The 14,754-nt window shown below is 33.6% G+C and overlaps 1 protein-coding gene across 1 annotated transcript in view; it reads right to left on the bottom strand.

Moving 5' to 3' along the window:
• The window catches only part of LOC145679053 (fatty acid synthase-like), a 99,560-nt gene that overhangs the window by 57,025 nt on the left and 27,781 nt on the right, over nt 1-14,754 (bottom strand). The window contains exons 10-12 of the mRNA XM_081749651.1: nt 14,261-14,557; nt 10,409-10,605; nt 963-1,193 (exon numbers count right to left, since the gene is read on the bottom strand). Of these exons, the coding sequence (XP_081605777.1) occupies nt 963-1,193; nt 10,409-10,605; nt 14,261-14,557 (725 nt within the window). The remainder of the gene's footprint in view (nt 1-962; nt 1,194-10,408; nt 10,606-14,260; nt 14,558-14,754) is intronic.

Raw genomic sequence — 14,754 nt, 5'->3', positions numbered from 1 at the left:
ACATTGAATTTTATGTTCTGAACCCATCTTTTAAAAAATCTATGGATAAGTAGTGGTCTCTCAGAAAAGAAACTAACGTAATCTGGTAATGAGTTACTTGACAGTCAATGTGTCAGAGGTTCAGCAAGACTAAAATAAGATCATTTGTAGTTCATTCCAGTCTTTACGTCTGTTCTCTGGTTTCCACTAAGTGTATTTTAAAGTATGAGAGTTAAGCTGTTTAAATACACATATAAGTAAAAGAAAATAGAAATAAATAAATAAGGGAAGAAAATTGAAAATCAAAACAAAAGTTATATATTTTTTTTCACATTTTTACTCAATAAATCAGAAATCGTTGTTTATGGATAATTATACGGAGTGTATATCCATGTTTCTGTGAATCATTAGTTTGGTGTTAAGGTGAGATTGTTGAATATTAAACAAACGAAAAGGATTTATGCAAAAATGAGTAGTAGAGAGAGGTACTAATAAAGTTCTTTACTACACTTCGAGCAAAATTAGAAACAAATTTACAGTTTAAAAACACGTGCAATGTTATATTGAGAAGGAAATATATGTCACAGGAGTTATTAAGATCACAAAGAGAAAGACCAATCAGAAACGTTATAATGGTATTTGCAAGTGAGGAGTCCTCCAGGAATGGACAACAACATTCCAATTTTGCCACCTTGTAACACGTGTTCAGCAGTATATGTCAATCCAGATAAAAGGAATTCATCATGTGTAAAGTAATTCTTGTTGTCGTTTTCGTAGGCGTGTTTCCTTACGTCCGAAGTAGCTACAGCATAATACGTGCTCTTGCAAACGTCAATTCGTTTCCTTATTTCGATTTCAGTATAATAAGCCGCTGTTATATTAATAAACTTAAGGTATATGATAGAACTTCGTTTAACACAAAAAATTGTTGAGTGCTTAATTGAAATCATTTACGTAGCATATTATATATATAATCATTTTACCTATTAGGTCCTGCAATCCATTGCAGGCTAGATAAATCTCCTCCTCTCAAGGTGTTAATATATGCATATGTTGTCTCAATTTTCTCCGGTGTATTCAGAGGTAAATGACGATAACTTCCCCACGAATCATTTTCGTATACGTTAATAACTAGATCCTTATGCAATTGACCCTTGTATAATGGATTCAATAGAGAAAACTTAGGAGCATCAAGATCGCGAATAAACATACATCTGAAACAAAAACGAAACAAGTAAAACTTTATTAAATGAGTTTCGTTATAAATATGTTAGTGCATTGTAAAAAGCTATGTAAGGTTAGATACAGAAATGAACGAGAAAAAGAAATGTAAAGAAAGTTGCTGACAAAAGCACAATTTAACACACATATTTTACACAATGATTAAATGTTAGAAAACAATAGATAAAGCTGTAGCCTATACATGCCTCATGTAAAGTAATACACACATTGGAGATCAAGTTTTAATTAAAGTGTCACATATGAGCAAAATGAACTAATTATTTCTAATAGAAGTGCCACTATTAATTACTGTTAATAGTTTTCCAAAAATTGTGTACTAAGTATCAAATACTTAATATAAAGGAGAGCTTTAGTCTATCCATCTAACGAAAACTATCTTACACGAATAGACGACTTTTGTATCCCTACACTTGAACAAAGGCGAAATGTGATAAATCTGATTTTTCTCCGTAAAATAATACAAAACGAGTTTAACAGTATGGATCTGATATCGACTAAATTTTCGTGTCCCGACACTTAAAACTCGTGTTAACAACTCTGGCCTGTTCTATTGCGAAAACGCAAGGACCAACACGATTATTGAAGTCACCAATCTGGAGAATATGCTCTTCTTATAACAAATTACGTATCGAACACAAAGAAATTGATATCTGTAATATAAACTATAATATATTAAAGGAAATTATTGTAAGTTTATTTTGTAATGCACCAACACTATAGTTGGACTTTGTCTGTTGTGTTTTTCACAAATAAATAAACAAATAAAATGACTGCCAAATAAATTAAAAATTAATATTGAAGTTAAATACAATCTAATACGCTTGTGTTTTTAAGTAGAATACAAATCAATACGTCTGTGTTTTTATTATGTACAGATTATACTTATCTCCAAATTTTAATTCTATTCTCTATAACCTTACATTTATGTAAATGTAGGTAAGTATAATCGATTTCAGAAGCAACACTAAACAAAATTAACATGTATGTTTTGGCTCTGACAACAGTGACGTAGCATAGACACCGCATTTCTTTCAACTCAACTCTTTCTTTCTTTCGCTCACTGTGCTCTGCTTGTGGTTTTTAGTATCCTTCTCTCACGTTATATCTATAGGGTGGTATGTATTCCTTTTTCCATACCGTATTTCTCTCGTTCATTTTTATTCTTGTCACCTTAGCAATGAGGACGGCAGTAGCTTGTTGTTCCGATACGTCTGGAAAATATTTTGTTTTCCCCACGGGAGGATATATTTATAAGTAACCAATTATTTTGTTAATTTGAATCATCCTCTCATGCGCCTACATAATTTTAATTTTAATTTTAATAAGTTTACTAAACAAACTATTTACATACATTACATTGTGTATCCTATACGTATAATGTAAGTGAAATTTAATAAATATTGAATAATTGTAACAGTTCAAAAATATGTGGCTGTGTACCAATTAGTAAATTTAGAGTACTAAGTTGTGTTATTATCATAATTTAGAACGCTTAAATGACATGGCACTTTATAGTTTCATTCAGAATATAGCATAATCTACTCAGTCACAAATATACTGAAGATTACCATTTACAAAGTTAACAATTCAGTCATACTATTATGACAGTATCGGGTTCGAACCTTAAACGTCCCTGGTCGGGAAAGCCATATTATGACAGTATCGGGTTCGCGTCCTGGTACGTTCCCACAAAGGAAAGCCATACATTACAGTCCTGGGTTCGATTCTCGTCTATCCCTGTCTGTTTTCATATATAACAGTACTGGGTTCGATCCAGGTACGTCTCACTCCCTATCGGGATATACCCTTTTGTTACTGTACGTGGTTCGTGTCCTACGGTCCCAAAGTGGGCTTGCACTTTTCATGGTCTGGGTTCGATTCTTTACCGTTCGAATGTCTTCTTTAACATTCACTATCGGGTTGCATCGACCATTACTACTGACCATATAGCCGTCGGACAACGGGTTCAGAGTTCGGTCAGAACGTTACGGGAAACCGGCACAAAGTTAACTCTAATTGTATTCTTTAGCGCTAATGCAATTTATTAATGTATGTATTACTAAGTTACATAGGCGCTAGTCACTCGTGCTGCAAAGAAAAATTAATTAGATTATTTCTTAAAATAAGCATATGTAAATTTAAACCATGATTATTATGTTGAAAGGATACTCGAATTTCTATCTTTACTTTTAATTCACAACACTAAAACTTTATGAACATATAATACATAAACAGTGGCACTTCACTTTTAATAACCAATAATGTAGGCCCATTTAATAAGAAAGACGCGGATGTCGCGGTAGACACGAATCATTCGTTATATTTCGTCACTCGGTAAATTTTCGTAATTCACTAACACTTTATTCACTTTAACACTGGAAAGGGAGACTGTATTGGGTATCCAGGGGTGTTATCCAGTAGGTTGCGGGCTGCTCTCCTCTTATCCTCCTTGTAGCGAATCGAATGGTATGCCGTTTTCCAGATCCATGTCGCCAAAACAATTTTATTCACACATTACAAATATTACTTGACATTATTCGTACACTGTAATTGTTTGTTCTAGGTACTAATGAAGAGTTTACTAAACGTATGTAACAAATACTTCATTTTTGTCGTATGTTTGTAGCAGCAAATTCATTCGTGGTTGCTTCCCCGTGTACGTAAGTCAGACTACTGCACCTTTTTTTCTTTCCGTCCCCTCCTGTTGCTAGGCAAAAGAATCGGCTTGCTACGCAGTTTGGTGATGTCAAGAGCTAAAAATAGCCATGACAGCCCATAGACAGGAATGTTTTGAGACGACGTTTGTCCATTGTGCTGAATTTTAGTTCCTTATATGGGAAGGAGAGGGGAATTCTGCGATCTCCGTGGCAATTGAGACGCACATATATATATACATTCGTTTGTTGGCTGAGAGAAAAATTCTTGGAAGCACTATTATGCGAGGTTCATTTAAAAAATTAAAATTTTCTTCTTAAAAATTAACTGAGCTGAACCGTATAGTTACATTGGCGCTCGGCAGGACATTTGTTTTGAGGGAGAGAGAAAAACAAATAGAACCCTGCAAGACTGATCACTTCACTATTGTCACCAAATTTCATTCATTGGTCTTCAAAGGGTTAATATCACTTAACTCTTCTTGTGACGATATAACGAAAAATTTTCAAAGTCCTTTCGGAAATACGGTAACGAACACGTGGGCCATACGAAACGAAATTCGGATTACGGTTGGGCCATAATTTCAATAAAGTCTATCAATGTCTTTCATTTTATTATTGTATGTTGTCGTTTTAAAATATTTAAGTGCCACAATTTCAAACACATCAAAACATGAACAAAATTATTGTTATTTTCCTTTAAAATAACATGTTTAATAATTGGAGTAATTAATCACTGGCATTGTTTACCATTAAACACAAAACGTTACAAGTATATTAAATAATCATTGTAACCTAAAATATTTACTAATGTAGTGCCTTGTACTTTAATTGTAACATGAATTAATTTTCTTACTATTATCGAAAACATTCATTTTCAATATTTACTTTCATTGAAAACCACTTCTAATATTCTTGAAAACTAACACAATAACTGTATATCTGTTTTCATTTATTGTTATTATTATTAGTAGTATTATTTCAATTACCATTACTACTATGAATCAAATATATAGCATACAAATTAAATTCAAGTACGAGCACACACAAATATTTTCGAAATATTGTTTACGGTATAAAAATTATGACTTAAATCTACAACAATACTAATTTATCATAATATTTACATTTATTACATTCCGGTTAAATATTAACCAAGAATGGACTGAGCAGTGGATGGTTTGTCAAACCATTACACTTTTCAAAGTGTCTGCCCTCCGAAATTTCGAAGATACCTACCCACAATAAAATATCATTTATTTCCATCCCCGAAGCAAAGTGAAAAGATAGGATATTTGGGTAAAATTTAAAAATAATATAGAAGGGACTAATAAGAAAATTGCCTACTCCGGGCATTACATAATATGAGTAACCCATAATATTGGAGGAACCTTTGCTTCAATGTCTTCAAGTACTACTTGAAATATTTTCGTATTCAACGAAAAAATTACTACAAAGTGAATGCAACAATAGTTGCTAACAATTAACATGTACACAACTTACTTGGTACTGATTTATAGTAAGATGTCTCATTATATATTCTTTTTAACTTAACAACGCGCCTGAAGGTGGGTACAAGTGTAAAACCATACTACTACAATAACTCACCACACCAAAATTCAAGTATCCTCAGCTGATTACTAATCCCAGAGGCATACTGATTGGTTAAAACAAATAAATTGATACAACACATCGTAAGTATACATTACTATTAATTGACGCATGGTTGTTGTTTAAAATTGGAATCTTTGATTCGTTAATTTAAAGTATGCTTATTCAGGTTTTATTACCAAAAGATTTCTTACCAAAATATTCAAATTCGTGGTTCAAAACATTTTAATTTTGTAAAATTGCAACACTGTAATAAAATATTTTGTATAGATTTTCTACGTCTTCACCATTTAAACTTATTTCCTTTCACTGTATTTGAGAATTTTCACTACGCAAATGCACTCTTGCACTTCGAAAAGAAACACTATATTTCTATAATTCGAAAACTAAGATTTTGTTGTGAACGCCTTAACGAAAAAATATGCTATTACAAGTAATTTCGTATTACGTATGTTTGAAATATCAAGATTTTTTTTTTTTTTTTTTTTTTTTTGAAATGTCAAAACCATTGCAAGTGTCGGTTTCATACAATACAAGCAGTCCGGCTTAACGAACTTGTTCGTTTATCCTACACCTACTCGAGGTTTTTTCAACACAAAAACAATTTTCAAAGGTTTCATTTGCCAATAAACAAATAGCGTGAATGGTTTCTCAACATGTATGACTACTGCATAGCACAAGAAATTGACTAACTTATCACTACTTGAGTAGCAATTACTTTTCTTTTGTGATAATTTTCGCTGTGCACCAATTTTACGGTATTCAGAGTGAACACTAAATTGCTTTTTTCTTTTCACTAGGTTTTTCCATCTACCTGTATGTTTGATCTTTGTTATGACGTCACGATCAGCTGATAGCACATCACTGACAACAGTTAGTGACTGATATTTAATTTTACTATTACGTTCACTTTCAAATCGCTTGTGTGTAAAAGATTTATTCACCCAATTACCACATTCTTCCTGAAAAGGTTCGTGATGTTTGTTTGTAGGTGATGAGTGGTCAGCACCTGACCTATCTACTACGCCATGGATCGCTAAGTTAATAGTGTGATTCAATTTTAAACTTCGGTCACTTGTCTGAGCATTGATGCGACTGTTACATTTATTTCTGGAAGAACTTTTACGAACATACTTGGAAAATTTTGAAAAACAATACAGCATACGTTTAACTCTTTTTAGTTTCCGTCTGACTTTATGTACTTTCTTTTTATTTTGCCGGTGCTTTTTGCCACATTGAACCTGTAAACTATATTTTCTTGCCCTTTGACAAACAACATTTCGTAATTTACTAAAATATTCTTGACAGGTTTTCAGTTTCTTTTCCCACGTTATTGAGTTATGTTCATTACCATTAGGCCTACCTGGCGTAAAGCCGTTTGTACTATCTTCTAAGTACACAACTTGAGTGCAAGTAACAACGCAAAAGATAACATAGTTCATTTGTTTCATCTGTATGTTTTTGACTTTCAACTCACAGCTTGAAAAACTACTCTTCTCTTGGCAAATCTCTACCACCCTAACATACACAAAAAATAAACAAGTTTTGTGAAACGGAACGCATTCTAATTTACTGGTTAGCAAGGTGCCATAGAGGCGATTTTCCTCTAATAAACATACACTACAAGATTGCGTGGGCAGGCCGCTTTTGCCTTCATCCTCAACACAATTTATTACAACTCTAGTAAACCTTTCTGTAGCGAAGCACGCATTGCATCCATGAATGCATTTTTTTGTTCCTTTACAAAACAAACAAATGACAGCTGGGTCAGCTGATCGCTCGCTCACACACGGAGCTACACTAAACGTGATCAACTTGGTTGGTAGGGGTTGCAAGACAGCTGGGTTGTTATTCTTTTTTCTTCCTACAAAACTATTCGACAGAGACAAAACAAATTCTTTGGCTTGGCCTAATTCAACGTTAACGTGAGTGACAACAGAAATGATTTGTTTTTCTACCTTTAATTCACACTCAGATATTTCTTTAACCTGTTCGAATTCATTGTCAAGAAATTCAATATTAGCTTGATTTACTACAATAGGTGGTGACTGAGACCTAACACATGGCAAAATTGTACAAGTTTCAACACACTCATTTTTCACTGTTCGTGCGTATGCTTTCTGAGCAACGGGGGCAAAGTCCCACAAAATACCTTCAAACTCACGTTCAACAAATTCTAAATTACTTTCAGCAAGTTCTATTTTTAATGGTATTGTTTTACTTTTACTATTCTCATGATCTTGAAAATTTTCTAACTCATTAATTTTTACAGGAGTATGCGCAAAAATTGCAGTTTCGAGAGGATCAGCAAACCTAACCCGTTTTGGTGGTACAACTTGACAATTTATTTTCTGATTATCGCTGGAATCCCTGTTACAACTGACATTGTATTGCTTTGAATATCTTTTGTATATTCTTTCAGCTAACCTTTCTTTTGCAGTACGTACAATGTCTGAATTTTCATAGTAAACTTTCAATTTACCTTTAATGTCTGACAAGGAAATAAATTCTGATTCAAAAACACATTCATCTTTGACCTTTCGATAGAAATCAGATTTGCGTATTTCATGCATTTTAGCAACAATTTTATCTTCAATTTCAGCCCTATATTCTATGTTCCTTTCCAAAAGAGATTTTGCAATTTCCTGTTTAGCTCTTTTACGAATTTCACAAACTTCCTGTTCTACCTTTAAGGCATTTTCGACTTCTAACAATGTAAAAGGTTCTTTTCTATATCTGAACTGACTTTCTACTATTAAATACTCTGTTTCTTTCCATATTTTTCGCATTTCATGCAAGACAGGAATTATTTCTCTATTTACGGACATGTTGATTAATTTACTAATGCCAGAACAACAAAATTAAATAGTACTAATAGGGCACTACAATTTACCTTAATCGAGAAAATACAATTAGCGTTGTTTTTATGCGGTTTTACCGAACGTTCCTGTGCTATCGGGCGCCATTTATGACAGTATCGGGTTCGAACCTTAAACGTCCCTGGTCGGGAAAGCCATATTATGACAGTATCGGGTTCGCGTCCTGGTACGTTCCCACAAAGGAAAGCCATACATTACAGTCCTGGGTTCGATTCTCGTCTATCCCTGTCTGTTTTCATATATAACAGTACTGGGTTCGATCCAGGTACGTCTCACTCCCTATCGGGATATACCCTTTTGTTACTGTACGTGGTTCGTGTCCTACGGTCCCAAAGTGGGCTTGCACTTTTCATGGTCTGGGTTCGATTCTTTACCGTTCGAATGTCTTCTTTAACATTCACTATCGGGTTGCATCGACCATTACTACTGACCATATAGCCGTCGGACAACGGGTTCAGAGTTCGGTCAGAACGTTACGGGAAACCGGCACAAAGTTAACTCTAATTGTATTCTTTAGCGCTAATGCAATTTATTAATGTATGTATTACTAAGTTACATAGGCGCTAGTCACTCGTGCTGCAAAGAAAAATTAATTAGATTATTTCTTAAAATAAGCATATGTAAATTTAAACCATGATTATTATGTTGAAAGGATACTCGAATTTCTATCTTTACTTTTAATTCACAACACTAAAACTTTATGAACATATAATACATAAACAGTGGCACTTCACTTTTAATAACCAATAATGTAGGCCCATTTAATAAGAAAGACGCGGATGTCGCGGTAGACACGAATCATTCGTTATATTTCGTCACTCGGTAAATTTTCGTAATTCACTAACACTTTATTCACTTTAACACTGGAAAGGGAGACTGTATTGGGTATCCAGGGGTGTTATCCAGTAGGTTGCGGGCTGCTCTCCTCTTATCCTTCTTGTAGCGAATCGAATGGTATGCCGTTTTCCAGATCCATGTCGCCAAAACAATTTTATTCACACATTACAAATATTACTTGACATTATTCGTACACTGTAATTGTTTGTTCTAGGTACTAATGAAGAGTTTACTAAACGTATGTAACAAATACTTCATTTTTGTCGTATGTTTGTAGCAGCAAATTCATTCGTGGTTGCTTCCCCGTGTACGTAAGTCAGACTACTGCACCTTTTTTTCTTTCCGTCCCCTCCTGTTGCTAGGCAAAAGAATCGGCTTGCTACGCAGTTTGGTGATGTCAAGAGCTAAAAATAGCCATGACAGCCCATAGACAGGAATGTTTTGAGACGACGTTTGTCCATTGTGCTGAATTTTAGTTCCTTATATGGGAAGGAGAGGGGAATTCTGCGATCTCCGTGGCAATTGAGACGCACATATATATATACATTCGTTTGTTGGCTGAGAGAAAAATTCTTGGAAGCACTATTATGCGAGGTTCATTTAAAAAATTAAAATTTTCTTCTTAAAAATTAACTGAGCTGAACCGTATAGTTACACTATTAGAGCAAAAGAAAGAAATACAGACAAGAATTGTGGAACTGGGTGCAATAATAGTCTAACTAAAAAAAATTAAAAATGAATAATGCAGACTTAAAGTTTCCCATTTTGTTCTAAAAATTATTTTATACTGCTTATATTCACAGCTAGTACAACAAAGCTCTCAACTTATATGCTGCACTGTAGATTTGAACTAGAAGTTAAGATTTATTTTGCATTTTTTTTTATTTATTTACGTTGTGGACCTAGGTTGGTTAGGTCATTATTGCATAAAGGTCCACAATTATCATGTAAATAAATGATTACCAAATCAAAAAATATATATGCAATAAATTTGGAATTAATTATGATCCACGTATTATCTTACGTAAAATGAACGTACTATGAGAAGCTTAAAACTATTAATAAATTAAGCTTTTGACTTGAATTTATCCACCTTAAATGGAAGGTGGAATGAGAGAAACAACAGAAAAAAGAAAAATTAGATGAATAGAGTAAATGATAATGTAGTTGGAAGTATTGATTATGATAAATTAATTTTGTATTTACCGAAGATATTTGCTTCCAGGCTCTCGTCTAATACAGTTGACAAGTCCTAGTATACCACTCAACGGGTCTCCCTCCACAACCAAAAGTACTCGTTCTTCATTGGCGGTGTTTTCTTTCAGAGAAGATTTTAACGTTTCCAGCCACTCAAAATTCTTACTGCTAATTTTCACTACTTTCGGATCTGAATATTTCTTTACCTGTTTAAGAAACGCAATAGAACTATAATTTTCAATAAGAATTATTTAACATTGTAGAGTAGATAATGTTTATATTAAAAGAAATTGTTTACGTATAGTAAATCAAATGTACTTAAACTGTTAAAAAAACTAATTAGAACAGATAGTAATCTTCATGAAAGAAAATTTGAATCATCCGTAAACCATCACACAGTCAACTGTAAGTACAATTTTTGGTGCAAGTAGTTTTAAATTGTACTTGTGGTATGTATATAACTATTTGTACTGAACTAGCAGAGTGGGGTTATTGTAAAGTAATTTGAATTACGAGGTAAGAAATTCCGGAAAAGCCAGAATTAATGGCTCTGTACCATGTGTCATTTATCCGCCTCGGCTAGTCACAACCCTTCATGGATTGCAGTGCCAGGGAGTTTAACTACTCTCTCCTTTTATTTTTATAACGAACTATTCTAAATTGCTTCAACTGCTAGAGGTTTTAATCAAATAATTAGTAAATTAACATATGCAGTTTATATAATATTAACTTCTTGTGACAGAACAAAATTGTTATAACTACCAATAATATATAGGTACTGTGGAAAATAATCTGAGCAAACAGAAAATCCGATTTAATGAAGTTTTATTTGTTATGTTTGCCTAAATACTGATATTTTCTTCTATCTTTCGAGATAAAAAGAGTACACTTATATTTTAATTTTTGTATAACTTAACATACATATTTTGTATATACATATTGTATAATGCATATTTTATACATATATATCTTTGCTTTTTGTTACTTCAGAATATTGCTTCAGTTGTTAGTTATTATGATACTTATATATGCTAAGTTTTCTACAACAGAAATGACAAGGAATTCCGTAAATATCAACATATTATTCTATTTAATATGTGTACAACAGAATACACAAACCAATTACTTTTATCTTAATTTAATGCTGATCACAAAGATTGAACTCATTAATTACTGATTATCCCAATTTCAATACCATCAACCTACATAAACCATCACAAGAATCCAGTTCTCCATCTACATTCTAGTTTGCACATACTATCTTGGCTAACAAAAGTCCTATCTTGTATACACCGTATTACAAAGTAATAAAACACTTTTTTGTCCAACATCAACTACTCCTTGTAATCACTGTCAGCAGCCACCAGTGACAAAAATAAAGCACGCGTAGGCCTCATGAAAATCATAATGGTTCAAAGGTGTCCTCAGATTTTAAAACAGAATTAAATTAATTCTAAGAGAACGGGATAACAGAATATGTAGTAACAATCTTTGTACATCTTATTTTTTTGCTTTACCTCGGTAACATTAAATAGGCTTTCTCTTTTTTCTCTCTTTCTATATTATTATTATTATTATTATTATTATTATTAAGTACTGTGCCTTCTGGAAGGTCCTGGGGCTAATGAGGTTTTTTTTTTTTTTAATTTTAATTTTAGTTTGGGTCTGGAAATGTTTCTTCCACGTTTCTAGATCTTCATCTTCCTCTTTTAACTTCCAATATTTTCTTCTATTTTTCAAATCATCGATTAGTTGTGTTCTTCTTCTTCCTATTCTTCGCTTTCCTTCCATCTTTCCTTCTATGGTGGTATGAAGAAGACAATTTCTTCGTAAGATGGCCTTCCTAAGAAGTATCCTCTTCTCTCCTATCGGTTTCAAAACATCCTTATTTGTTACCCTCTCTGTCCATCATATCTTCCTCATCTTCCTCCAACATCACATTTCGAAACTCTCTAAATATTTCTTCTTTAACTTCCTTAATGTTTAAGTCTGAACCATACAGTCCATATATAGGAGTTGACCAACTTCTTCCTGAGTCCAATATTAAGCCTGCTAGTTGAGAATGATCTTTTCTTATTGAATGTTTTTTTGGCTATGGCAATTCTTGATCTGCTATATATATATACAGGGTGAATCATTTATCTTGAAATGTCCTTGCAACTGCACGATTTCAAGGAAATAATAATGCTAACTATACATCACGAGCACGCCACTACTAAGAAGAGGTTTCAGGTAGATCCGAAGATAAGAAAACACGATCACTATTGTCAGCGACATGACAGGGACAAGTTGCCATCGACTGCCTTGGTATTTCCTTGTTGAAAGTCCAAACTTGCAGGCCATCCAAGAGCGAATTACTTTCGCTGACAAAAGGTTGCAACACGAGGATCCCTGAAGTCACTTTAGTTTAACGGAATGGTTTGAACTACGTGCTAGGAAATCTTGTGATTTGACGTCTTAACTAAATTAATAAAAACTCTTTGATACTTCGTTTCGAGATAAAACCATCAGACGACGAGACGGGGAATGATTTAGTATTGTGTTAGCAACTTTGAGTCTTGTGTATTTTGAAGAATTTTATTTAGTAAGACGAATGCCTAGTATAATAGTTCCAAGTACTTAGAAATATCGTTTTCATTTTTAATCTTTTAACGCTGCTACCAACTTTTCATATTTTCATAATTGTTGCTTCTCATTTATGAATCACAATCCTTAATATAGCTTTACCACTACATCCGAGTGTAACTAAGCGCATTCTTTGGTATTTTAAGATTTCAGATACTAGTTCCAAATGATGCTTCGTGGTGGAGACCTCCATTGCCTTTCATGGTAAACTTAAGTTTTGCTTTACATGATTTCTTTAAGAAGGAGGAGACGTTTACAGCTATTTATGTCGAATTTGTGTCCTGAAACAGCAATTCCTGGTTCGATTCCCTGTGGGGACACTCGGTCGAAAAAGTGTAAAATGCTTTTCCAGGCCAGCCATCCTGAGTGAGTTTTTCTCATTCATACCAGGCAAATGCCGGAATGGTGCCTAACACGTATGTTCTAAGCCGCTTCCTTCCTTCCTTCCCTTTCCTCGGATAGTGTGATTGCCAAGGGACATGACGAACTAACATGACCATAGATGCTGAAAGCCTAGAAATCTACTTCCTAAATCCTCCTAAATCCTTGTGTCCTGAAACCAGCATTATTTTATTATTTATTTACCCTTTTTTGTTATTTAATATAGTATTGATGTTATGGGCTCTGATCATATTTTGTTATTGAAAATTTCAACCAACCACAGATATTCAGATTATGTAACTCGCGTCGGACTGTGTTGCAGTAGGCTGTTCCAGGTGCTGATTGACTTCCACAGTAATTATTGCCCCATTTGTTCTAAAGTTGTTGATAACAATCTTCTTCAATGCACGGCGATCTATGTCACCGAAACTTTTTATTCGTTCACTATTACTTTCCAGCAATGTTATTTAGGAATGTGTTCTGTAGCCCATCACCACCTTGGACATTATTCCTCACTGCTTTCTTTGTACACTGGTTCTTTAGATACAGTTGTACCATCTTATCGAACATCTACAATTAAGACCTTTTTGAAGCTCATCACTATCGTCTACCGCAACAGACGTCTCGATTCTTCCTCTCCTGGTGTACTAAAGACGATGCTCTCTTATATTACTATTAACAACCGGGAGCTGCAAAATGTACCACCACCTTACGAGGTGCTTGCATTATTTTGATAACTATTTATATTTGTAAACTGTTTAATTATAATTTAATTATCAAATAACTAAAAGCACAAGACTACAGCAAAATAAGTGCATAAAAAGGTTTAAAGAATGTGAATTTTAATATACTTACTTTCCTCATTAGATATATTGTCCCATTAGATGTTTTCTGTTGTACGATTTCTTCCAAACGAAGCCCATTGACTATTGTTGGAGGAGACTGCATAGGACTCTCTGGTATAAGTACAAAGCTTCCTTCTGGCAGAAGTTTAATTGAATTTTCACTTTCGGGAGTGACTTTAGAAATTATTAACAAGTCACAGTCAGTAAAGGCTCCCCGATGGGAGTTTTCCACACTGATTCCAAGATCTTGAACACTTTTCTTTTCCTCTTCTGTCCACGAAAAACCAGCTGAGACAATGATGTTGGTCTATTTGAGAAATAGATAATCAAATTGCCTTTTATCCCATAAAATGATATATTAAACGATTCATTGAAATATTTTGTTACACAATATTCATTTATGATAAATAAATATTTTAAGACTATCTTGTCTTTTAAGCTGATAAAAAATATTGCATTTATGGAGTAAAGTGTCAGGTAAATTAAGAATTTGTTTATAAGTAG

The sequence above is a fragment of the Thermobia domestica genome, chromosome 2, assembly GCF_964235325.1.
Source record: "Thermobia domestica chromosome 2, izTheDome1.hap1.1, whole genome shotgun sequence".
Taxonomy (NCBI): domain Eukaryota; kingdom Metazoa; phylum Arthropoda; class Insecta; order Zygentoma; family Lepismatidae; genus Thermobia; species Thermobia domestica.
This window is presented reverse-complemented; position numbering and strand designations above follow the sequence as displayed.